The sequence below is a fragment of the Thamnophis sirtalis genome, unplaced genomic scaffold (assembly GCF_051295495.1).
Source record: "Thamnophis sirtalis isolate CommonGarterSnake01/CBP01778 unplaced genomic scaffold, rThaSir2_p1.2 scaffold_1, whole genome shotgun sequence".
Taxonomy (NCBI): domain Eukaryota; kingdom Metazoa; phylum Chordata; class Lepidosauria; order Squamata; family Natricidae; genus Thamnophis; species Thamnophis sirtalis.
In genome coordinates, this window is record NW_028261381.1 from 93,873,158 (window position 1) to 93,900,836 (window position 27,679).

Consider the following 27,679-nt stretch of genomic DNA (forward strand, 5'->3'; position numbering starts at 1 on the left):
TGGGAAGGGCAAAATTACTCCACAATTAAATGTGCAGAAAAGTTCTCTGATATACCAACACATTACTGGACTTACAGGTGACTTTCATTCCACTTTGGAGATCTTACACTATCGGTCAAGAAAAAAATAGACCATATGTTCACCTCCTGCCTTAGCCAAGAAAGACAGATAGGTGATTTAGAGCCAGTCATCTCTCTCAGCCCAATTCATCTCACAGGGTTGTTGTGGGAAAATAGGAAGAGCAAAGGGTGTTGGATATGTTCGCTGCCTTGAGTGATTTATAAAAACAATAAAGGTGGGATACAAATAAATAAAAAATAAATACATAAAAATCAGAAAGAGTTTAGAGTTTTATTTCATTTGTATGCCGCCCTTTTCCCTAAGTGGACTCAGGGCGGCTCACAACTCAAAAAGGGAAGGGGGGATACAGACAGTTTAACAACAACACAAAACAATACATAGTTAAAAAGTGCAACAATCATACCATTCGAGATAGGGGCAGCGAATATTTAGCCCCAGACCTGTCGGAACAGCCAGGTTTTAAGGGCTATGCGGAAGGCCTGGAGGGTGGTGAGGGTACGAATCTCCACGGGGAGTTCATTCCAGAGGGTCGGAGCAGCCACAGAGAAGGCTCTCCTCCGGGTAGTCGCCAGTCGACACTGGCCGGCGGATGGAATTCGGAGGAGGCCTAGTCTGTGGGATCTAATTGGTCTAGCGGAGGTAATTGGCAGAAAGGGCTGGGAAAATAGCTGACCTGCATAACCCATATGCCATGGTGACAGCCCAGTTAATTTAATGCTAATTGTGACAACCACCTTATGTTTTTTGAACTCCAGCCACAAAGATTTCTGCTATTGAGGGCTAATTAAGATCAGCTGGGACAGGCCCTAATGGAACAGACAAGACTCAAAACCTAAATAATGGAACTTGTGGTTAGCATTATCCTAATGCTAGCTAATATTGTTCCTTACTGGTTAATAAAGGCAAGTAATTCTAACCTAGTACAGTTGATCCTGCTGTCCCTGGATAGCAATAGCTTTTGAGGTGCTGTCAAGGGTTTTGTGGGTTCACAGAAAATGATTCAACACACAGCAGAGTAAAAATCCTACTTATGATTTGGTTTTCTATTTTATGTCAGCATAAAAGTAATGAGAAGTGATGCCTTCAGCAGCACCCATTTGTTTAAGACAAACAACATTTATCTAAGCCATTTACGACTGTCTTGACTCCCCCACTCTCCCACCTCCCTCCATTTCAGCAGCCATAAAACACTCATTTATATGTGTTGGTTCAGGCCTTCCTAAGTTAACTGTTTCTCTGCTTAAGTTAGGTCCACACCATTATATTTGTAACTATTTTGGAAACACTCCCCACTTAAATAAGGGCCTGTAGGAAGGTAATGGGAGGAATTTACCACCACTTAAAGAAAAAAGAATAAAATCCTAAAACAAAGGCACCACTAAAAGCTTTTTCAGAAAAAACAGGAAACATTGGAATAGAAAATCATTTAAAAACCCCATAGAAACAGATAGCCCAAGAAGGAAGAGCAAAGTAATTAAAATTCCAATATAGTGAAGGAAAAACAGGAAATGCAGATATAAGAGGAGATCGGGCTAGGTGACAAGGGGGAAACAAAAGGTGCTAAAGACAGGCCAGGATGACAAGGAAGGAAGAAAAAAGATGCTGAAGACAGGTTATAAAGATAGTATCAGTTTTGGGAAACATACTTGGGGCAAATAAAGTTAAAGTTACAAACACAAACTAGCAAACACCTCCTTGCCAATCAAAGAGCAAAGCAGGAATGAAACCATTAACACAGGAATCACGCAAAAGCCAGAATCGTTAGCACAAAGCTACAAAAAACAATATCAGACTTCAAAGGTAAAAAAAAGAGTATAAAATATCTAGTCAATCCCAGTTTAGTAGCTAGCCCAGGAACGGTGTCCTTGACCTGGGTACTTGAGAGACCGCCTGCTGCCAATTACCTCCCAAAGACCCATTAGATCACACAGGGCTGGCCTCCTCCGGGTTCCATCTACCAGCCAATGTCATCTGGCTACTACCCGGGGGAGAGCCTTCTCTGTGGCAGCTCCGGCCCTTTGGAACGAACTCCCCACAGAGATTCGGACCCTCACCTCTCTCCAGGCCTTCCAAAAAGCCATTAAAACCTGGCTGTGTCGGCAGGCCTGGGGTTGATGAGTTCCCCTCTCGATTTGTGTGGCTGTTGGTGATTTTTAAATGCCTGTATTTGTAATCTTTGTGTTTCCCTTCCCTCCTTGGGTTTGTGTGCCACCCTGAGTCCCACTGGGAATAGGGCGGCATATAAATAAAATGAAACCTAAACCTAAACCTGCTGCTTGTACCTCCTTTCTGAAAAATAAAATACCTGCCTTTCATGTAGCTGTTCTGCTCAAATTATTTTTCATGCTTCCCGGCGGGAAATTCGAACCTAGCAAAGGAAGATTTGAAACCTTCCAACAGGCCTAACTCAGGATAGAAAAAATAGTCACACTTTTGAGCTTCAGTTATCTTTGGACTTTGGAAGTCTCCCAAGAATACCACAGCTAAGCTAAGAAAACCAATGAATCATAGAACAAATCAATTTAAAGTTCTCACTCAAAGCACAAATGACCAGGGAAAGATTATCATATTTGGACACATAAGCAAAGTTTTAGCCCATGTGTGAACCCTATAATGATAGGAAAGTGGCAAAGAAGAACAATCAACAGCAAGGTAGAAGGACTCAAAGGCCTGAAGAATCATGTTAGGGACTGATCAGAGGTAGTATTCAGCAGGTTCTGACTAGTTCTGGAGAACCAGTAGCAAAATTTTTGATGAGTTCGGAGAACAGGTAAATACCATCTCGGACTGGTCCTGCCCCCATCTATTCTATTCTAATCAGCTGATTGGAAGGAAATGGGGATTTTGCAATATCCTTCCCCTGCCATGCCCACCAAGCCACACCATGCCCACCAAGCCATGCCCACAGAACCAGCAGTAAAAAAATTGAATCCCACCACTGGGACTGATCATCCTGGACAAAATGTAATCAATCATGGATTATCTACAACATAATACAATAGCAGAGTTGGAAGGGACCTTGGAGGTCTTCTAGTCCAACCCCCTGCCTAGGCAGGAAACCCTATACTATTTCAGACAAATGGCTATCCAGCATCTTTTTAAAGACTTCCAGTGTTGGGGCATTCACAACTTCTGGAGGCAAGCTGTTCCACTGATTGATTGTTCTAACTGTCAGGAAATTTCTCCTCAGTTCTAAGTTGCTTCTCTCCTTGATTAGTTTCCACCCATTACTTCTAGTTCTGCCATCAGGTGCTTTGGAGAATAGATTGACTCCCTCTTCTTTGTGGCAATCCCTGAGATGTTGGAACACTGCTATCGTGTCTCCCCTGGTCCTTCTTTTCATTAAACTAGACAAGCCTAGTTCCTGCAACCGTTCTTCGTATGTTTTAGTCTCCAGTCCCCTAATCATCTTTGTTGCTCTTCTCTGCACTCTTTCTAGAGTCTACACATCTTTTCTACATCGTGGTGACCAAAACTGAATGCAATATTCCAAGTGTGGCCTTACTAAGGCATTATAAAGTGGTATTAACACTTCACGAGATCTTGATTCTATCCCTCTGTTTATGCAGCCTAGAATTGTGTTGGCTTTTTGGCAGCTGCTGCACACTGCTGACTCATATTTAAATGGTTGTCTACTAGGACTCCAAGATCCCTCTCACAGTTACTACTACTGAGCAAGGTACCACCTATACTGTACCTGTGCATTTCATTTTTCTTGCCTAAATGTAGAACCTTACTATTTTCACCATTGAACTTCATTTTATTCGATAGTGCCCAATGTTCAAGTTTGTCAAGATCCTTCTGTATCTTAATCCTATCTTCTGGAGTATTGGCTTTTCCTGCCAGTTTGGTGTCATCTGCAAATTTGATGAGTTCCCCATTTATTCCCTCATCCAAATCATTGATGAAGATGTTGAAGAGTACTGGGCCTAACACAGAGCCTTGGGTTACTCCACTGCATACTTCCCTCAATGTAGATGTAGTTCCATTGAGGACTACAAGTTGAGTGCGGTTGGTCAGCCAGTTATGAATCCATCTGGTGGTGATGCTGTCTAACCCACATTCTTCTACTTTATCTAGTAGTAGGTTATAGTCTACCTTATCAAATGTCTTACTGAAGTTCAAGTAAACTATATTGACGGCATTCCTCTGATCCACTAATTTTTTTTCACTTTGTCAAAGAATGCAATAAGATTAGTCTGGCATGATATTTAGCACTCTATTTCAGATTGGCAAAATGGAAATTTAGTTTTTCTTCCACCTTTCCTGCACTGAGAAGCCTGTCTCAGGGGTCTTATCATTATGTCTACTGGAACTAAAAAGCCTTCAGCAGCAAACAGTACCTAGAGCCCAATCTTTCTCTTTTCACACCTAAACCTAGTTTCTCAGATCTCCCTTCTCTTTTGCCAGAATATCAGCTTTCCTCTCCTGTGAGAAATAGATTGCCTGTGAATAAAGTATGATTTCTCTTCCTCTCCCATCATAAGTATCAGTAAAAACACGAGTATCAAACTTGCTGTGTTTTAGCCCGATGTTTTTCCCATTCGTGGAGCTAGAGTGGTCGTGGCCTGCACGTAATGCATCCAGGCCATGAGCCGCCAATTTGACACCCTTGAGTTAAAAGAAGCACGTATGTATGGCCAATACTCCCTACTCCTATATGTATGTTTTTGTCACAGAAAGTCAAAAACACCATTAGAATTTTTTTAAAAGAAGAAGAAGCTCAAGTATAGGATTTAAACATTTATTTATTTATTTATTTATTTATTTATTATTTATTTATTTACTTACTTACTTACTTACTTACTTACTTACTTATTTACATACCACCCATCTTATCAGAGACAATTCTGTGCAGATTACATATTACAAAGATTAAAACGGGTACACATTCAAATAATTAAAAAATAACAACAATAAATATTGTTAACAAATGGGGAGGAGAGGAACATAAGGAACACAGAAAGAGGCGGGGTCTTTCCTAATCCAGAAAAAGCCACCTCCAGAATGGTGCGTGGTATTCAGCCAGTTCTCACAGGTTCTGGAGAACTGGTAGCGGGAAATTTTGAATAGTTCAGAGGCAAATAGGCTGCCCCTGCCCCCGCTGTCTCCCAGCTGATTTTCTTTTGTTGCCCTGAACAGGAGAATGAAGCTGGAAAGCAGGTTAGTGAGGTGGGGAGGGAAAGGTGATTTTGTAGTATCCTTCCCCTGCCATGCCAACAAAGCCATTCCCACAAAGCCACCCAACCCCCAGTAAAAAAAAATGAATCCCACCACTGGGGCACCTCCACTGGGGCCCAGCTGACAGAGCCAAGCCTTCAGCTGCTTCACAGGTTGATGTCACCTTGGGGAGGGGGGTTATGATGTTCCAAATAGCATGAGCCATTGTAGAAAAGAATTTTCTCCTGAACCCCACCAGTTGAAAATTCTTGACTGATGGTGCATGCAGTAAACCTACTGGGCACAGGTGAGGTGGGTTAATCCCACTGGAGAGGGTTCTTCAGATATTCTGGACCCATGCCATGAAGGTGATAACAAGCGCCTTAAATTGTACCCAGAAGTAAACCAACACCAATGCAGCTTGCTGAACAGAAGTGTAACATGGTCTTATATGCTTGCTTTTGTTGAAAAATGACTGTTAGTAGTATTTCACTTGCCAGAAAATGCTGGGGGGAAAAACATTCAAGGATCCAAAGTGTGGTGAATTATGAAATGAACAGTTTCATTTCATTTAATAGATTTTAATATTTGAGTACAATGTATTTCTCCTTTTAAATAGTATTTTAAAATTCTAACAACTAATTAGAATGCTAGTAATTCTAATAACTGATTCAAACTAACAATGGGTTCCAAGTTACTGGCCTGAGATCCTGATTTTGCTTCATGTAACTGACCCTAAAAAATTAAAATCTTTTCATTGCATCGTACTCTCCCTCAATTTCGCACAGATTTCTCAAGAAAGGAAGGAATGTTTATTTACTGTTCCCCACCGCTGCAGCCACTTTTCAGGATATGAGCCAATCTTTGCTAATAGAACACCTTGGTTGTAAATGTTTATTCATGATTAATAGTACTGATGTCACCTCTTTGTGTTATAATGGAAATTCTGAAAAAAATGCCACAGGGACTGAAATGCCAGTGGAAAGTGCAATTAGGAGAAGGGAATGAGCAGGTGTTAAAATGACCAACCTGTGGGCATATGCACTTTTCCTTGAAGCAATTTTGTCAGACTTCTTGCTCTCTTGCTAGTTCCATCTCATTATGGCACTGTTGAATAAGAACACATTCGCGAGATCTCTCCTTTTTTTCACCCAGAATGTCACTAACCTTTTGAGTGTCTGCTTTTTGCCTATGCAAGCATTAAAATTATAATTTACATGCCATTTGAATATCTGAGGTCAATTATTAATCAAGCTTCAGGAGTCAAAGTGATGCAATGAGTCATTGCGGTGCATATGGAACAGTTTAGGAAGCATAAATATGTATAGGGTCATTTGATCAGGTACAAACCATCTCATCTTCAATATTCTCTTTTAAGTTCACAGTATGTGAATAGACTTACATCTGTTTTAAGTGGAGCAGCAGTGTCTGTAACAATCATCCATGCAAAATAAATAAATAAAACGAGTAGACATTTATAATGCAATGCAAGTAGGACATACATTGCATTTTATGTTACTGCGACCTCTCTATTTTTATTTTTTTATTTTCAAATTATCCTAAATCTTACAAAGTCATATAGAGATGATGCTTTTCCATGAGACTTCATGTGATCTCAATATTATGACATAAGATTTCACAAGAATGCCAATATTTTGTGAGATGTAGCAAGATACCAATCATTTAAGTTTGTTTAAATATATATATATATATTAATTGGGTGAGATCCTTCTGTAGGGTCAAAATAAAATACTAACACATTTTTCTATAATTTCATAATAATTATTTCATGCATATTTTTTGCAAGTTTAATTCAATCCTTACAAACCATTAAAGGGAACAGAGAAACAATGCTTTCTCACTCAAGACTCCATATTGTATTGTATTGTATTGTATTGTATTGTATTGTATTGTATTGTATTGTATTGTATTGTATTGTACTGTACTGTACTGTACTGTACTGTACAATAGCAGAGTTGGAAGGGACCTTGGAGGTCTTCTAGTCGAACCCCCTGCCTAGGCAGGAAACCCTGTACCATTTCAGACAAACGGCTATCCAACATCTTCTTAAAGACTTCCAGTGTTGGGACATTCACAACTTCTGGAGGCAAGCTGTTTCAGTACTGTACTGTACTGGCATTACTATAACTTCAAATCTAACCTCTGGTAGCACACATAAATGATACTGATAAAGGAGAATATTTGTAGCTCAGGGTTGAAATGAGGTTGAACATCATCAATGCAGTGGTGATATTACCTAGTTTGGATATTGAAACATCTGCAGGAAAACAACAAAGCTCAGAAAAGCCCCAAGGATGCCTCACACATAAAGGACTCAAATTTAGGGAAGCAAGCTCCAAAAAGCTACATTACAGTATGTTCTCAGCAGCATGCCTTATAGTTTCCTGATAACAAAAGAAACAACCTAAAATAAAATAAGCTTAAAATGCTATGTATTACACCCACTTGACAAAGATAATCATAACAACAATGCTTGCTGGTTACCAATTGACTGTACATTCATCTTCCCTAATTTATAAAAAAAATGTGTTCAAAAAACATCCTTTTGCCATTATGATTGGCTCTCCATGTAACCATTCCTTACCAAACCAATCCAAACAATTTGTAAAATTCAAAATAGTTGAGAATTTCTTGATTGCTACTGCTAGAACCTGCCAGTCAGAAAACTGCCTCTCTAGCAGAAAACAAGTCATAGACAAAAATAGCTATTGCAAAATTAATACCCTTTTAATTTGTATTGATCTCAGTCCATCTGAAATGGAATTATTAAAATGTGACAGTAAGCAAAATATGCAGTACCAATGATGCTAAAATCATCTTCCATTCTAATCTGAATGAATTGGCCTCAATAGACTCTCTTTTTTCTTAGGTATTGAGAACTCACTTCAAAACCTAAAATACTAATAAGATTCCATAAAATACTTTTTAAAAAGAGGAGAAAATATGTTTAAAATCTATGCCGGATTCTACATGAATTTTTAAGTGTGGTCTTCCACCCGCTAAAAAAGGTTCAGATTTCTCAGCTCTGTAATTGCATTCATAAATTTAATTCACCGAAGTTAACACGTGAAGACATGTATTAAAATAAAGTTTTAGGTATTTAGACAAGTTAAATTGTGAAATAAGCTGTGTGTTGAAAGAATCCATTATTGTTCTGCTAAAGAAATGAAATAAAAAGGGAGCATGAATGCAAAATTACAGCAGGATTAGTTTGTTAAGTGTCCCCAGGAAGATATTTACACAATGCTGATTTAAAGAGTACTAGAGATAACACTGAGCAAAATATAATGCAGTTTTATATCAATCAGCAGGTATGCAGGACAGATTTTTACTCCACAAGAGCACATCATTGAGGAAGGCATGAATGTGGAGAAGTTTATTACATTGTTAATTTAGAGACAATCTACGTAATAAAAAGAATAGGCTTAAATTATGTATTGTCTGTGAGAATATGGAGCTGTAAGTTGGCTGCCGAATACAGTAAGCATATAAGGTGGACCTGAAGCATGTTGTTCTTAGTTGCGAAGTCATAGCTGACCCATTGCAACCTCATGAACAACATTCCTTCCTGTTGTCTACCATTCTCTGGAATCAATTTAAGTTCACGCCTTTAGTGACTCCATACAGCCACCTCATTCTCTGTAGTCCCTTTCTTCTTTTGCCCTCAATCGTTTCCAACATTAGGCTCTTCTCCAGTGAATCCTTCCTTCTCATTAGGTGGCCAAAGTATTTGAGTTTAAGTATTTGAAGCATACACACACAAATAATTGAAACATTGAACATATGGCTCAGTACCGAACATCGACTGAAACAAGTTTGTATGATATTCCATTGGCTGTTTAATCTATTTATAGATAAATATGAAAAGCATGCTTTTAGTTACTATTAAAAGTGGGTTGGTGGGGAATTCAAAAGTACCATATATGTGGGGAAAATGGTATAGGTAGATGGAGGAAAGAAACAAGGATCAATGAAGGAAGACAACAAAGCCCAAAAATAGTAGTTAAGGAGAACACACACACACACATACACAGACAGACAGACAGATAGATTTTACAACCCCTGGTATGCCCAAATATGGGAGGAAGATCACTACTTCCATTCTCTGTCCTTCGGCTCGTCACAAGAGACCATCCAGACAGAACCCAATATTTTTTTACTGTTGCCTTTTTGTTACATTTGTTATATTTGTGCTCCCTTTATTTATTTATCAGCACAAATATTATATATATATATATATATATATATATATATATATATATATATATATATATATATATATATATATATATATATATATATATATATATATATATATATATATATATATATATATATATATATATATATATATATATATATATATGTTTTTATTTGTGCTGATAAATAAATAAAGGAAGACTAGTATAGATCTATTTCAAGCTATTTAGCTCTCATCAGCTAGCCATATCCTTACTGGGATTCGAACCTGTGCTCTATTGCCTCCCAGGCAATTTATCAGCACAAATAAAAACACAAATATAACAAAGGCAACAGTAAAAATATTGGGTTTCTGTCTGGATGGACTCTTGTGACGAGCCTAATGACAGAGAGTGGAAGTGTGACCTTCCTCCCACACTTGGGCATACCAGGGGTTGTGACTTTAAGTATATATATATATATATATATATATATATATATATATATATATATATATATATATATATATATATATATATATATATATATATATATATATATATATATATATATATATATATATATATATATATATATATATATATTTATATTTATATTTATATTTATATTTATATTTATATTTATATTTATTTATATTTATATTTATCAGCACAAATAAAAAACACAAATATAACAAAGGCAACAGTAAAAATATTGGGTTTCTGTCGTGATGGACTCTTGTGACGAGCCGATTGACAGATGATGGAAGCAGTTAGCTTCCTCCCATAATTGGGGCTTACCAAGGATTGTAAAAATCTAATAGATACCTTTCACCCTGGCTTCGCTGATAACGGATAAGAGCCTGTGGCCTAATGGCTAAGATGTCTGCCTAGTATGTAATATAGCCCAGGTTCAAATCCCAGTAAGGGTATGGCTAGCTGATGAGAGCTAAATAGCTTGAAATAGATCTATACTAGTCTCCCTTTATTTATTTATCAGCACAAATACAACAACAACAACAACACACACACACACACACACACACACACACATATACACACACATATACGCATACACACACATACATACATACATACATATGTATCCAAGTGGTTTAAACTTACTAGAGGTAATCAGCCAATATAGCAGACAGAGGCGTAAGATAAGTGGATTAAGAATGGTGAAATACAAATGAAATATAATAGAAGTGGAAACAATATAACCTGAACGATATCGATTAGCAATTGCTATTAGAAAAAACAGGAAGCTCCTGTTCATATTGTATTGTGTAAATGTGGTGTACGTCTAAGTTTTGTGTGTGTGTATTTTACATGTTTGTAAATAAAATTTTAAAATATATTTTAAAAAGTACCATATGTGCAATTTTGTCTACAAATAACACTGTTTTATTGATTGAGAACTCAACGGCTCTGCAGTAACTACTAAATGGATTACAGCGGAATGAAGTGATTGGATCCACAGTAAAAAAGGCACTTCTGTTCTTTCACAGGCACCTTCACTGAATCTACTCAATCTCCTTAAAGGAGACCTGCCTTAAAGGAGACCTGCTTTTTTCTGATATTAAAAGAGATGTTGCCTCTGGGGATGTGGACAAGGCCATTCGAGCTGTGAGTGCCTCCACCTGTATTCTGGACCCGTATCCCTCCTGGCTGGTTGCCAACAGCAGTGAGGTGACACGTGGCTGGATCCAGGCGGTCGTAACCGCCTCCCTTTGGGAGGGGCACTTCCCCGCCGCACTTAAAACGGTGGTGGTGAGACCCCTCCTGAAGAAACCATCCTTGGATCCAGCCATTTTAAATAACTACCGGCCTGTCTCCAACCTTCCCTTTGTTGGGAAGGTTGTTGAGAAGGTGGTGGCCTTCCAGCTTCAACGGGCCTTGGATGAAGCTAGCTACCTTGACCCCTTCCAGTCCGGCTTCAGACCCGGTTACAGCACAGAAACCGCTTTGGTCGCATTGACCGATGATCTCTGGAGGGCCAGAGATGGAGGCCATGCGTCCATCCTGGTTCTCCTTGACCTCTCGGCGGCTTTCGATACCATCGACCATGGTATCCTTCTGCAACGACTGCGGGAGGTGGGGGTGGGAGGCACTGTTTGGCAGTGGTTCTCCTCCTACCTCTCGGACAGGTCGCAGTCGGTGTTGGTGGGGGGGCAGAGATCGTCCCTGAGGCCCCTAAAATATGGGGTGCCGCAGGGTTCGGTCTTATCCCCCCTACTATTTAAAATATACATGAAACCGCTGGGTGAGATCATTCAGAGGCACGGGATAAAATACCATCAATATGCGGACGATACGCAATTGTATCTGTCCGCCCCGTGCCAACTCAATGAAGCGGTGAACGTGATGAACCAGGGTCTGGAGGCCGTTAAGAACTGGATGAGCGCTAACAAACTGGTACTCAACCCGGACAAGACCGAGTGGCTGTTGTGTTTCCCTCCCAACAATTTGGCTAATGTTCCATCTATCAGGCTGGGGGGTCAAATTTTATACCCCTCAGATAGGGTCCGTAACTTAGGAGTCCTCCTAGATCCACAGCTGACTCTCGATCATCATCTGTCGGCTGTGACCAGGGGGGCATTTGCCCAGGTTCGCCTGGTACGCCAGTTACGACCCTACCTGAATCGGGAGGCTCTCACAACAGTCACTTGAGCCCTTGTGATCTCTAGGCTGGAATACTGCAATGTGCTCTACATGGGGCTGCCCTTGAAGTGCATCCGGTGACTGCAGTTAGTTCAGAATGCGGCCGCGCGAGTGATAGTGGGCGCACCACGGTTCGCCCACATAACACCCATCCTCCGCGAGCTGCACTGGCTACCTGTTGATCTCCGGGTGCGGTTCAGGGTGCTGTTGACCATCTTTAAAGCCCTTTATGGTAGTGGATCTGAGTACTTGAGAGACCGCCTTCTGCCGATTACCTCCCTCCGACCGATAAGATCGCACAGACTGGGCCTCCTCCGAATCCCATCCGCCAGTCAATGTCGACTGGCGACTACACGGAGGAGAGCCTTTTCTGTTGCAGCTCCGACCCTGTGGAACGATCTCCCCATCGAGATACGCACCCTCACCACCGTCCAGGCCTTCCGCGCAGCCCTCAAGATCTGGCTCTCCCAACAGGCCTGGGGATAAGCCTTTAATTTGCCCCACCCGAGTGTTGAATGTTGAATGCAAGTTGTGTTTTTATTACTTTATTTGGTTCACATATTGTTTATTTTGAATTGCACCCCCTCCCTAATGATTGTAAGCCGCCCTGAGTCCCCTCAGGGAAAAGGGCGGCCTATAAATCTTAATAAAATACCTTAAAAAAAAAAAGATGTAACTTTTTCTTAAGGGAGTGGTACTCAGTGGTTAAAGATTCTGAGCTTGTGCGCAGGAAAACTGACAGTCCATGTTCAAGACCTGAGAACTGTGCAACAGAGTGAGCTCCCATTAGTTGCCCCTGCTCCTGCCCACCTAGAAATTTGAAAGCATGCAAATGCAAGTAAATAAATAGGTACCACTTCAGTGGGAAAGTAACAGTGATCCATGAGCTTTGGCATATAGCCATGCTAATCATATAGCATGAAAATATTTACAGAAAACGCTGGTTCCATCTGTTAAGATACAGAGATATGCATCATTCTCTAGAATCAGACTGATTGGACAGGGGGAAACTACTTTGTTTAAAAAAGATCTTTACAGTCTCAAAAAAAACATTGCTTGGATTCAGGGAGGGGGTGCAAGAAATGATTTTTTGTTGTCAAGGAAGAAAAAGTTTCATATAAAAGCAAACTTTAATTATACTACTCCTTATTTGAGGATGAAGGTTTGCTACATCTATAGAAAGACAGACAAGTAGGTTGAGCAGATAAAGTAGGTTGAAAGATAAAGTAGTGTAAATGTTTGGTGAAACAAGGTCAGATAGGAATAGATGGGTGATAAATGAATATGAATTTAATATAAAAATCAGTGGCTAGTGCCAAAGAAATGTTTTGAGGGAGTTTGTCATGTAGTGGTAGTAGAAGAAGTGAAGAGGGTTTAGAAGAATAGGAAGGTATGGAGTAACATAGCAAATAGTAAATGAGATTTACTACCAACACATCTATCTCTGTGGTCACTAGGAGTCATAGATGACACGATGACACATAATCATAATCAAATCAAATGAGATTTAGATATATTTCTTTTCTTGTTCTTAATCACATGCTTTTAATTTCTTTGATATATTTTCTGTGCTTGCATATTCCCTAGAAAGGAATAACATGATGGCTCTATCTGCATGCGTATGAACTGCTGTCTTTTCAAACTTCACAGAAAAGGTGTCTCAACTCCTGAATGCAGAAATAGAGTCAAATATATCTTATTCATGTCAAGATGTTTTTTAATCCTTTCTTTTTAGATATGATCTCAAGGAGAATGTTGTTATCAGGTTAAATATTTTATTTTTTTGAACTTGTTGAAAAAAAATATAATCTAAATTACATTTACAGGAATATTCTAGGGAAAAATAATTCAGAATTTTGATGATAAGAAGAACCTATTACAGAGATAGCTTTACAGATTTTTCTGTTTAATCCCACCAGAGACATCAGAGAAGCCATTAACTCAGAAATATGCTACAGGGGAGGGAAGCAAAATAACTATCCCTCTTTTGTTCCCTATCATTTTTTTTCCTGCCATTTTTCTGCAGGTGCAGAATCTGCTTTTTTGGGTCAAGTGGGACCAGCTTGTCAAACAAAGTTAGATGTCATGGATGGAGACAGAGAAGTGTCCCAATGTTACCCAACTGGCTTTCATGCCTAAGCTTGTACTACAATTGACAACCTCTTGGTTTCTAGTCTTATACCTGAACTATTAGATTAAACTGATTCTCACCCCACTTGCCTATTCATCGTTCTTTTGTGTGTGTGTATCCCATGTAGAGATTTTACAGTAAGCTAATCAAATCTAACAGTACCAAGCTTTTTTTAAAAAAAACACCCCAATTTCCACAAGCAGGATTGGTGGGAAGGGGGGATTTCTTTCTCCTTCAAGGTGATGTCAGAATGGGTGTCCAGTTGGGGAATGTGGAAAATAAAGGCTGTTGAGGGAGATTTGAAAGGAGAGTGTGGTTTAAAGTGTCTTTCAAGCTGTTGTGAGGTTTAAGAAGTCTGATGTGTGTAATTAATTAATGGACTGTAAGGATTTTGAGTTAGATATTGAGGTGGGGGGAGGCTTACTGGTGCCATAGGACCTCTGGAACCAGTTTGATCCCTTTAGACAGCTGATAGCTGACTATCTGGAACAGTATTGACAATGAAGGTATCCGCGTCATTAGAAGTACTGGCCATTGTGCATGCATAGGGAGCCAGAGAGGGGGCCTTGAAGCAAATATTTAGAAACTGTTATTAAACAAAGAGAACAAAAGCATTCTGTATGTCCTGGGAAGGGAGACAGTATTAAGAAAATACCTGAGGTGGCTGCTCCTTGACTCACTCATGTACAAAATGGAGGGAAAGAGAAACAAAATCAGATTTACAAGGCTATGTTGCTATTGTTGTTAGTTGCAAAGTGTCTGACCCATTGCAACCCCATGGACAACGTTCTTCCAGGCCTTCCTGTCCTCTACCATCTCCCAGAGTCCACTTTAATACTGCTTTGGTGACTCCATCCAGCTACCTCATTCTCTGTCACCCCTTCTTCTTTTCCTGTCAATCATTCCCAGCATTAGGCTCTTCTCCAGTGGCCATTCTCCTTCTCAATGGTGGCCAAAGTATTTGAGTTTCATCTTCAGGATCTGGCCTTCTAAATAGCAGTTAGGGTTGATCTCCTCTAGGACTGACCAGTTTGATCACCTTGCAGTCCAAGGGACTCACATGAGTCTTCTCCAGCACCATAGTTCAAAGGCCTGAATGTTGCTATAGTTTGTCACAATAAAGCATTGTCCTGGTCTTCTTGTGGAGTCTGTTTCCTGATCTGGTCTACCTCCAAGGACTGTCAGGACAGTATCATCAATGGTTGTGACCCATTCAACATCCATTCATCAGTAGCAAGATTGATCTGGCAGTAAGCAGTGGAATATGGTGATCGGGATTACCAGGGGTTGCTGACTGGAGAGTTGAGTGGAGTTTTGTAGGATAGTAACTATTGCTGCTGGTATTTCTTGCAATCACAGTTAAGTGAACTAATGGCCTGTTAACATTTCTAGTGAGATGATTCCTTTGGGGTTGGAGTTTAGTCATGTGGCTGACTCAGAATGGCAGACTCTCTTACATTCTAAACTCTATAGTGAGAGAAACTAGATTCCCAATTAAGTTCAAGGATAAAGATGTGATGTGCGAATATAAATAGATGGGAGTTAGTGTGACTGGATTTGCCAGAGTATAAATACACTGACCACAAAACACTGTGAAGTATGATTATATTATGTTGATTAACCTACAACCATCTTGGAAGAACATGGACTCTGGAAGATAGGGAGTGAAGCATATAATTACAATACCTTGGTTATTTCAAGCAAGATGGGGAAGGAAGGGTAATCTTGGTGACAATCTCCCCTCCCAACTGAACAAATCCAACCTAGTGAACTATTAGTACACCTAAACTTAGCATACTGTCAAGAGCAATAGACTATGTCTATTTCTAATTTGGTGGCAGATGAGCAAGGCAGACCTAGCATGGTTACCAAAACTGTGCTAGGCAAGCACAGTGGTTGGTAAATCTTTGTCTGTCTACCTATCTGGTTTATATAGCTGACCTGGGTCTTATGCCAAGTAGGGTAGTTGAAAAAGTTACATTCTCTAAAAACTGCCCAGCCTGCTTTTATCCTGCATCAGGCTCAAGGTCATAGTTTGTGGCATTGATCTATTAGGAAATCTTAACTATGATCAGGTTTTCTATTCTTGCAATCAACAGCCTTCATTGAGATACCTATTCACAATGTCCAATAGTCAGACAATCTCTAGCTGGGGAAAGTTGGAGAAAGAAAGCTGGGTGACCTTACACTAGTCATTGTCTCTTAGCCCACCTCTGAGGGTTGTTTTGTAGGGGAAATATGAAGAAGAAACTGTGTTGAATATGTTCACTTTCTTGAGTTATTTGTAAAAATAATAATAAAGGCCGGATAGAAATAAAATAAATAACTGGAAAAACAAAGAAGCCAGCATTTTTTTTTTTTGCGTGCACCGAACCAGCAGTAAGAGAGCCACCCACCCATTGTTCAGAGGATTAAATAATAGGGAACAATTTTTAGATAGAAAACAATCCATTTACTTTATATTTATCCTTTTCTTATTATATTGTCTGGACACCCAAGTTGCTGACCTTATAAGAATTCTGAAAACTTCATATATCCCATTAGTATACTGCACTCAGTGACACCAAAATATACGTAAATGTTATGAATTAGACATTGCAGAAGTTTTTCTATCCTGCAAGGAGGGGGGGAATATACTGCAAAATCCTACCCGTTACTTGAATGTCAGAGGAGCTAAGTCATCTGAGCTATCTATCACAATTATTTCAAAAAAAGCAGTTGTTAATTATAGTCAAAACTCTAAGGATGGCAGGATCAAGTTCATTATCTTCCTTTCATTTTGTCTCATGCAGACTTTCCAGCAGCGTTTATAATATTTCAGGAATTGTACGAACCTACCTTACAGGCTTTCGCTGCGTCATTCAAAATTGGAAAGATGAGAGAGAAATTGAACTAGCAGGGAGGAAGGCCCAATGCTGAAGAATTGTGTCAAATAAATTCTAGAGGGCAGGCAATTCCCTCTCAATTCATGAAGCAGTTCAAGATGTGCAAAGGTACAAACGTAGCACTTCTCCGCAGCTTCTTAAACAAAACATGACTTTTCTTCAGAAAAAGTACTGTCGTTTTAATGAGTGGCAGGCTGGTACTAAATTCATGCCCCTATGAATTTCAAAACATCTTCGTGCTTTTGAATCCCAAGCACTACTCAGCCCTACTCCCACACATACCAAGTACAAGATCTTGTCAGAAGAATAATATGGTGAGGACTATGGAGTATTAAGTGAAACGTGTTTTAATCAGTTTCACTTATATGCCAGCAATTTCTCTCTCCTGATCTGGTAGAGAAAGAGAATAGAAATAGAAGAAGCAAGTTACAGTTAAATCGAAGATGGAAAAGTTCCTCAACAATTACCTTGCAACCTTGTCACTAGAGCACAAAAAGAAAATGCACTGATCAATTAACAAGGCAGAAATTGGTCCTTCTATATTAAAAGTGGACCTGGCCATTCAATTGGTCATTAGCATCAGGGGCTCTGTTGAATATTCTTGCTCTCAGTTTAGATGTATTTAAGATCAAGATTGGGTAAAATGTTCTGTTACTATTACTTCCATTATTCTTTCTCCAAAATCAATAAATTAATGGAATCTTTTGCTAAATGGAAATACACTGTTAGACCTACGTTTGGGGCAATGATATTACTGCCACAATTCTTGGGGCATCAGAATCATGAAAAGCTAAGAGTTTTTACTAAAGAGCAGCGGAGTCTCCACTGGAGGGTTCCTTCAAAAATATGGCTTCAAAGATCCAAGTTTCCACATCCACCTTCTGAGTTGCATTATCTCATGGTTCTACCATACTTCAATTTTTTTACTTCATCAGATCTCAGGTTAAAACACCAGACAGTTCTTTAAAATGGTATTCTTATATATGTCTTATCAGCAGAAAGTTTTGGGAAAATATACATTTGTTAGGCTGTAACCATTTCAACATACTAAACTGCATATGATCAGCTTTATTTGTTTGTTTACTAATTTTTATTGGGTTTATAGGTCTGCCCTACTGAGCAGTGTATAACAGAAATTTAAAAAACCTTCATATATCATTAAAAAGGACATGGTGGCTCAGTGGCAAAGATGCTGAGCTTGTCGATCAGAAAGGTTGGCAGTTCCCGTTACTTGTCCCAGCTTCTGCCAACCTAGCAGTTCGAAAGCATGTAAAAAATGCAGGTAGAAAAATAGTGGGAAAGTAATAGTGTTCTGTGTGCCTTCGGAATTTAGTCATGCCGGCCACATGACTTCAGAGATGTCTTTGGACAGCGCTCACTCTTCATCTTTGAAAGGGAGACGAGCATCATGCCTAGAGCCAGGAACGACTAGCACATATGTGCGAGGGGAATCTTTACCTTGTCATTTAAAAAGAACAACTCATATATAAATTGAACACCAATATATATATATTGTCAATCAAATTGCATAATTAAACAACCAAAAATAATTCTACTCAATTGCTCCAAACGCCTAGGGCAGGGATATCAAACTCACGTCATTACGGCAGCATTATATGATGTATTAGGACATTTTTCCCCTTCACTAAACCGGAAGTGGGTGTGGCCAGCATGTGACGTATCCAGCCCGCAGGCCAGGAGTTTGACAGCCCTGGCCTAGGGGGAAAATCCTTAACTGCTTTAAAAAAAAAAGTAAAGGTATCTCCATGAGTTTTACCCTACTAGTTGTGATAGACTTTAGGGGATGGTGCTCATTTCATCTCCGTTCCTTAAGTTAATGAGCCAATATTGTCTGGAGAGTTTCTGCAGTCATATAACTCAGCTTGACATCATGCCACAGCACAAAGTGAATGGCAAAACATGCCACATCCTTTATACAGGTGAAACTCAAAAAATTAGAAGACAGTGCAAAAGTTCATTTATTTCAGTAATGCAACTTAAAAGGTGAAACTAATATATGAGATAGACTCATTACATGCAAAGCAAGATAGCTCAAGCTGCGATTTGTCATAATTGTGATGATTATGGCTTACAGCTCATGAAAACCCCAAATCCACAATTTCAGAAAATTAGAATATTACATGCAATCAATAAAACAAGGATTGTACATAGAACAATATCGGACCTCTGAAAAGTATAAGCATGTGTATGTACTCAGTACTTGGTTTGGGCCCCTTTTACAGCAATTACTGCCTCAATGCAGCGTGGCATGGAGGCTATCAGCCTGTGGCACTGCTGAGGTGTTATAGAAGACAAGGATGCTTCAATAATGGCCTTCAGCTCTTCTGCATTGTTCGGTCTCATGTCTCTCATCTTTCTCTTGGCAATGCACCATAGATTCTCTATGGAGTTCAGATCAGGCGAGTTTGCTGGCCAATGAAGCACAGTAATCCCACAGTCATTGAACCAGGTTTTGGTGCTTTTGGAAGTGTGGGCAGGTGCCACGTCCTGCTGGAAAATGAAGTCAGCATCCCCATAAAGCTCGTCTGCAGAAGGAAGCATGAAGTGCTCCAAAATCTCCTGGGAGACGGATGGGTTGACCCTGGACTTAATGAAGCACAGTGGACCAACACTAACAGATGACATGGCTCCCGAAATCAACACAGACTGTGGAAACTTTACATTGGACTTCAAGCATCTTTCAGTGTGTGGCTCTCCATTCTTCTTCCATACTCTGGATCCTTGGTTTCCAAATGAGATGCAAAAGTTGCTCTCATCAGAAAAGAGGACTTTGGACCACTGAGTAACAGACCAGGTCTTTTTTTTCTTTAGCCCAGGTAAGACACTTCTGATGTTGTTTGTTGTTCAGGAGGGACTTGACAAGAGGAATACGACATTTGAAGCCCATGTCCAAGATTTGTCTGTGTGTGGTGGCTCTTGAGGCACTGACTCCTCCTCAGTCCACTCCTTGTGAAAGTCCCCAACACTTTTGAATGACCTTTTCCTGACAATCCTCTCCAGGCTGCGGTCATCCCTGCTGCTTGTGCACCTTTTTCTCCACACTTTTTCCTCCCACACAGCTTTCTATTAATATGCTTTGATACAGCACTTTGGGAACATCCAACTTCTTTTGCAATTACCTTTTGAGGCTTTCCCTCCTTATGGAGGGTGTCAATGATGGTTTTCTGCACAACTGTCAGGTCAGCAGTCTTTCCCATGATTGTGATTCCTACTGAACCAGACTGAGAGACCATTTAAAGGCTCAGGAACCCTTTGCAGGTGTTATGGTTTAATTAGCTGATTAGAGTGAGACACTTTGTGCCTAGAATACTGCACCTTTTCACAATATTCTAATTTTCTGAGATTGTGGATTTGGATTTTCATGAGCTGTAAGCCATAATCATCACAATTATGACAAATCACAGCTTGAACTATCTTGCTTTGCATGTAATGAGTCTATCTTATATATTAGTTTCACCTTTTAAGTTGCATTACTGAAATAAATTAACTTTTGCATGATATTCTAATTTTTCGAGTTTCACGTGTATATGGTCCCTATTCATCTACTTGCATTTGCATGCTTTCAAACTGCAAGGTTGGCAGGAACTGGGACAAGTGACAGGAGCTCACTCCATCACATGGCACTTGAGTCTCGAACAGCTGAGCTATAGACCTTTAGTTGTTTTTCCAATGAGAACCATAATTGGGACCTCTCCAATATCAGGAGGAAATGATCCTGGAATATAGAGACAGACTGCTTCCTAACTTTCATGTGCATTATAACAATGTTTTAAATATTATAACAATGTTTAAAATGGGGAAACTGGAGCAGACTAATATTATGGGAGAAGAAGCCATCTCTGGATCCAGCCATTTTGAATAACTACCGTCCAGTCTCCAACCTCCCCTTTATTGGGAAGGTTGTTGAGAAAGTGGTAGCCTCTCAGCTTCAACGGTCCTTGAATGAAGCCGATTATCAGTCATTTCAGTCTGGATTCAGGCCTGGCTTCAGCACGGAAACCGCTTTGGTCGCACTGACCGATGATCTCTGGAGAGCCAGGGATGGAGGTCATCCCTCCATCCTAGTGCTTCTTGAGCTCTCAGCGGCCTTCGATACCATCGACCATGGTATCCTTCTGTGACGGTTACGAGAGGTGGGGGTGGGAGGCACCGTTTTTCAGTGGTTCTCCTCCTACCTCTCGGACAGGTCGCAGTCGGTGTTGGTCGGGGGGCAGAGGTTGACCCCTAGGCCCCTGAAATATGCGGTCCCACAGGGTTTGGTCCTATCCCCCCTCCTGTTTAACATCTACATGAAGCCGTTGGGTGAGATCATTCAGCGGCACAGGATAAAATACCATCAGTACACGGACGATACCCAGCTGTATCTGTCCGCCCCGTGCCAACTCAGTGAAGCGGTTGACGTGATGTGCCAGTGCCTGGAGGCTGCCAGGGTCTGGATGGGGGTTAACAAGCTTGCGCTCAATCCAGACAAGACCGAGTGGTTGTTGTGTTTCCCTCCCAAAAATTTGGTTAGCATTCTATCAATCAGGCTGGGGAGTGAAAGTCTATGCCCCTCAGACAGGGTTCGCAATTTGGGAGTCCTCCTGGACCCACAGCTGACCTTAGAACATCATCTGTCGGCTGTGACCAGGGGGGCATTTGCCCAGGTTTGCCGGGTGCACCAATTGCGTCCCTACCTGAACCGGGAGGCACTCGCGACAGTCACTCATGCCCTCATGACCTCAAGACTGGACTACTGCAATGCGCTCTACATGGGGCAGCCCTTGAAGAGTATTCAGAGACTTCAGCTCATCCAGAATGCAGCCACGCAAGCGATTGTGGGTGCACTTCGGTACACCCACGTTACACCTATCCTCCGCGAGCTGCACTGGTTACCGATTGGTCTCCGGATACGCTTCAAGGTGCTAGTTGTCACTTATAAAACCCTTCATGGTATTGGACCTGGGTACTTGAGAGACCGCCTGCTGCCAATTACCTCCCAAAGACCCATTAGATCACACAGGGCTGGCCTCCTCCGGGTTCCGTCTTACCAGCCAATGTCATCTGGCTACAACCCGGGGGAGGGCCTTCTCTGTGGCAGCTCCGGCCCTTTGGGATGAACTCGCCGCAGAGATTCAGACCCTCACCTCTCTCCAGGCCTTCCGAAAAGCTGTTAAAACCTGGCTGTGTCGGCAGGCCTGGGGTTGATGAATTCCCTTCCCCTCTCGATTTGTGTGGCTGTTGGTCGTTTTTTTTAAAATGCCTGTATTTGTCGTTTTGTTGTGTTTCCCTTTCCCCTTTGGGTTTGTGCGCTGCCCTGAGTCCCACCGAGAATAGGGCGGCATATAAATAAAACGAAACCGAAACCGAAGCATGAGGATCAAGCAGATATTCTTGGGGGGAAACATGGTCTATGCCTTGTTGGGCTTTCAAGATGATAACCTGCACTTTGAATGACATCTGGAAGTTTAATATGAGATAATGCATACATAGGTGTAATGAGCGGCACACATGATGACCTATGTTGGATTGTACATGGGTATAATGAGCCATGATGACTTACATTGCATTCTAAGCCAACTGAAGCTGGCAGTTAATCTTCAAAGATAACCCCCTGTGCTGCACATTATAACAATCCAATCAGGAGGTATCTAAGGTGTGAGTAACCATAAGCAAGGCTTCCCCATCCAGGTACAGACACAATTAGCACACAACAGGCAGCTGTGCAAAAGCCATCTGGCCACAACTGCTATCTTATTATCATGGTGGAATATACACTAAGAACACAAGCTCAAGATCCAGATCAAAAGCTCTGGCTGTGAGGCCAAGTCAGAATGTTTACAATACTTAAAGTAAAAAAAAAAAAAGTAAAAATGATAAATGGGCAGACTGGCTACATTTGTGAACATCTGAATACCATCACGGGCATGAAATCTTCCAAGTCTGAAGAGCAACAGCAGTAGAGGTTACTTGTGAATGCTACCCACTGATATATTAGAAGCTTTTTTGTATCAGAAGCTTGCAAGGATCAGAATTCTAATCGGGTAACTCTACCTTACACTACAATCAAAATCTAGTATAAATGTTGCATGCTGGATATTGTTTGCTTGGTTACTTTAAAGCAAAGCATATCAGCATTGTAACAAACATCTTGTTTGTCTTGTTGAGCTGTTAGCATAAGAAGAGAGATATGATTGAGTAATGAATAGACAGTGACATGATTTCCATGAGTGAAATATAGCAATTGAAGGATAGAATTTGTATAAAAGGAAAGAAGCAACAGAAAAGAGGGCGATCAGTTGAACTGTATATTTAAAATATTTATTCCTGCTCAGAACATTGGTACAGAGAGCACCTGGGTTAAAATAACTAGAGAAATAAAGAAAAGGCAATGCTTCTTCTGGAGCATTTTATCCAAGATCACCAAGAAGATATAGATGATGCCTTCCAAACACAAATGTCAGATCTTTAAAAGAAGCATGTAGTTGCAGTGGTGTTTTATTATGCTAATACCCGTTGGAAGACAAACTCTCTCTACCATGGTGTTTCCAGGAAATTCTTGACAACTGTTGTTTTGCTGACAATTTATACTTTGGAGAACAGAGAAGGCTTCAAAGGAACCTTAACTTAAGAATAACAGCTGAGAAGATTCAGCTGAGGAAGCAGAAATCTTTGGAACTGTGGGTGGGAAACAGTCATTTAATGATAGAGTTCTTTATCGTGATGGAAAGAAAAACTCAACATTGCAAAATGTACATCGAGTTATTGAAAAAGGGAAAAAATCAGTGAGATAAAGGCTTCCTGTCATACCTTCCTTCTCTTCAGCTGGTTTTCTCAGACTAGTTTGCAAAAACTGATCAAGTGATTGGATTTTGCCACTCCTACAACTCAGCTAATTACATGGAGTTTAACCTTGTGCATGATTTGGGCCTGTTTTGAATTATATTTAACTCTTTGGGGTTAAATGACCACATTAATTAAAACCTTTTTGTTATTCCCTTAGTACACTAACCTAAATAACCCAGTAACATATGTTGTGGAATATAAACTACAGATCTTCTGTTCTTTATACTGTACAGTTAGTTATATGTTTGTGTAGTACGGTTAAACTCCAACCATCCTTTTCCCATATGAACTGGTGACCTTTCATAAGCATAATCAAAAGAAGCATATATTATAATTTTCTACTATAATAAACTATTAAAGTACCCTAATGTAGAAAATATACTTCTAATGTTTTGCAAATAAAATCTTAGTGTACCTGACAATTTCTACATTGTTCAAGAAATAAATATCACTCAGGATGTTCAGCATTTAGCTCTTCTTTTATTCAGGCAAACAACCTCCATATAATTATAACTTTTACACATGAATAAACTCTGGGTTTGAAGAATTGGCCATTTCCATTATGATATCTGTCAATAAAAATGTGTTTAAAAAAACCAAGACATACTTCTCTGCTTCTTTCTTAAAATAGTTGTCCTGGATAGTCAAAAGAGTTGAAAATTGATAACCTTTGAATAATAATACAGGGTGTATATCAGGAATTTCTTCCTGCACATCCTTTTCTCCTTTTTTTAACCAATACTTTTATTAAAGATTATATTTTACAGATCCTGCAGATCTTTTTCTCATTTCATTATGCCAGCTCAAGTAAACCTTCAAGCAACAACTTTAAATATGATATATTTTTAAGCAAATGACTGCTAGGTTTTTTAAATGAGAACAAAACCTAATGTATTAACATTGTTTTCGCATATTAAAAAGTACCTTTTCAAAGGTATTAAGAGAAAAAATCTTTAGTTAACATTACTTAGTTCTATGTTCCATAATCTTTCTCCTATACCATTTTATTGGTATAGGAGAAATCATTTAATCATATAATCATTTTATTATTTACAAATACAGTAAATATCATAATGTCAAGTGTATAGCTTGCTTTTTATCTAAGAAAAAATAGAGCTACTCTATTCAGATTCGGCTTCTTGCAAAGTATAAAAAAGGATTTAGGCGTGTCTTCATTCTTTTCTTTCATAATGTCTTGTTTGAAAAAAAATTAAAGAATATTTTAAGGCACTTATTACATGAAAAGAAATTAGAAGCTACAATTACACCTTCAGATGTTATATGCGTGCTGAGAGAAGCTTTCTTCAGAAAAAAGAAATAGACTATACAATGCATTGCAATTCAACTGATATCTAGAGAATGACGCAATACATTAATACCTTTCCACCATTCCAAAATCAGCAACTGGAGGCTTGCTATTTAATTATCATGCCATTTTCTCTTTTCACTCAAATATTCAATTGACATTTTGGAGCATATAAAACTCCATTTCAAATTTCATCCAGCAGTACTAAGTTTTATGTTGAGGGACCAGGCATTTCTCAGAGGAGATGGCAGGGAGTGAGGGTGAGAACTCATGAAAAATATCTTACCTATTGCAGTCCACATGAAGCAGGAGGTGGGATGCGCTGAGTGACAATGCAATTTTATGCCATTGTCCATCTGCTAGCCGATACGGAAATACTTCTGTTCTTGTCTTTCCATTAAATCTGTAGTGATACCTTATTTCATCTCTCAGGCCGCTGCTTTCCAGTTCAAAGTAACTGCATTTAAAACAAGGAGAATCAATTCCATTCTCAGGACATTATATTATACATGATGTGCTATAAGATTGTACATGATGTGTTATTAGATTCAATGCAAGCTACCATAATTGAAAAATTACTTGAAATAATAATTGGAAAACTATACCAATGTTGTCAGTTTCAATCAAACTCCACTGTAGTGCCAATGAAGGTGATCTATTGTGTATTATCATCTCAGATAATGCCGTGTCAAATTCAGTCTAGCAATTCCTTTAAATTTTCCATCTCATATGAAAAGATTGTGTGTTTCTGCTTTGTTCCTGGAGTGTTTGACCATTTATTTTTAATATCTGCTTTCTTATTATAGCAGGTAGAAGAAAGCAATATTGTTCTCTTGTTTTTGTTCCAGAGCTTTCCATCACACTGAAAGCCTCCTTAGCTGCTCACACTTCCCAATATGAGGAACCTCAATAGGTGAAGTCACATCTTCCCCTGAGATTTATTGAATCATAGGAAGTCAAGGTGACTGCAGATTGCCAGATACATGTCTGTGCTGTGAAATATAAGACATTCACACAGATTGGAAATGCTTCTCTTTAATAGGACAGCATTTGCTAATTCCAAACGCTTCCTTTTTCCAATTATGTTTTTCTTTGTTTCCAAACCACATCAGTGAATAATTTACAGGCAATGCAAGATTATAGCATCTGGACTGTAAAAGTCTGGACTATGGTGATAGAAAACTAATTCTTATGACAATAAAGTGTGATAGCTGTGTGTAGAGGAACTCCGGGCGTAAAAATGTGGAAAGGTGAAGTGGTTCCTCACCTCTGGTGAAACAGAAAACATGGGAAAGAAACTCAAAACAACTCTGCCTTGACCTTATTGTCCTTAAAAAAGTACAACTAAAGTTTTTGCAATAGTGTTAATACAACAATAAAGACATATTCCAGGCGTCCCTGCAGGATTTATTTCTTGACCTGGCCTGTCTCAGATGGCTGACACTTGGATTACGATCAATAGAATTTTAGTAGCCAGCCAAAATTTAGATTTCCCTCAGAATGGTGCTGTACTGAACTTAGTACTGCAGAAATCAAACCATTCGCTGCTATCTACAGTGTATACCAGAGATGGTGAACCTTTTTGGTACCAAGTGCTGAAAGGGAGTACATGTGTGCGCACATGCTCATAGGTCCTGCAACCTGGAAGAGGAACTGCCCAGGGGGGGCATGCATGTACCAAAAAAATGAACTTCACATTTCCAACGTATGCAGGTGCACCGGCCAGCTAGTCTTCCAGTTTCTGGGGCGCATGTACACATGATGATCAGCTGGCTGGCACACATGCTCATGCCAGAAAACAGAAGACTAGCTCTTCCAGTTTCTGACACTGCCACGCACACGAAGGCCAGTGTGTGCGTGCATGCCAGAAACCTGGAAAAGGAACAGGCAACGCCGCACATGCCAGGTGACATGGCTCTGCATGCGCTTCCAGCACGCATGCCATAGGTTTGCCATCATGGGTATATACTGTACTCAAGGGCTTTATTCAGGGTAGATTGAAGGCACATATCATAGAGCCAGTTTAGTATAGTGGTTAATGCATCAGGTTACATCAGGCTAGAAACTGAGAGAAACCAGGAGACTGTGAGTTCTAGTCCTGTCTTAGGCACAAAGCCAGCTGGGCAGCTTTGAACCACTCAATCTCTTTTAGTACTAGAAAGAAGTCAATGGCAAAGCACTTTCCACAAACCTTGCCAAGAAAACTGCAGGAGTTATCCAAGCATTTGTCAGGTATTAAAATCTGACTTGAAGGCACAAACAAAGCAAAGCAAAGCAAAACCCAACACATATCAGCAGTAACTCTGCTGGGAAATCTCTGCCTTGCCAGCCTCTCCAAGGCTGTGAATGGTAAAAAAAGAAATCTTTCAAACATAGCATGGATGGATCTATGAATCTGTACACTTAG

The 27,679-nt window shown here is 39.9% G+C and overlaps 1 protein-coding gene across 2 annotated transcripts in view; it reads right to left on the reverse strand.

Moving 5' to 3' along the window:
• Nucleotides 1-27,679, reverse strand: part of NELL1 (neural EGFL like 1) — a 520,182-nt gene that overhangs the window by 363,473 nt on the left and 129,030 nt on the right. For both annotated transcript variants that reach the window (XM_087719035.1, XM_087719031.1), the window contains exon 4: nt 25,559-25,729. In XM_087719035.1, the coding sequence (XP_087575161.1) occupies nt 25,559-25,729 (171 nt within the window). The remainder of the gene's footprint in view (nt 1-25,558; nt 25,730-27,679) is intronic.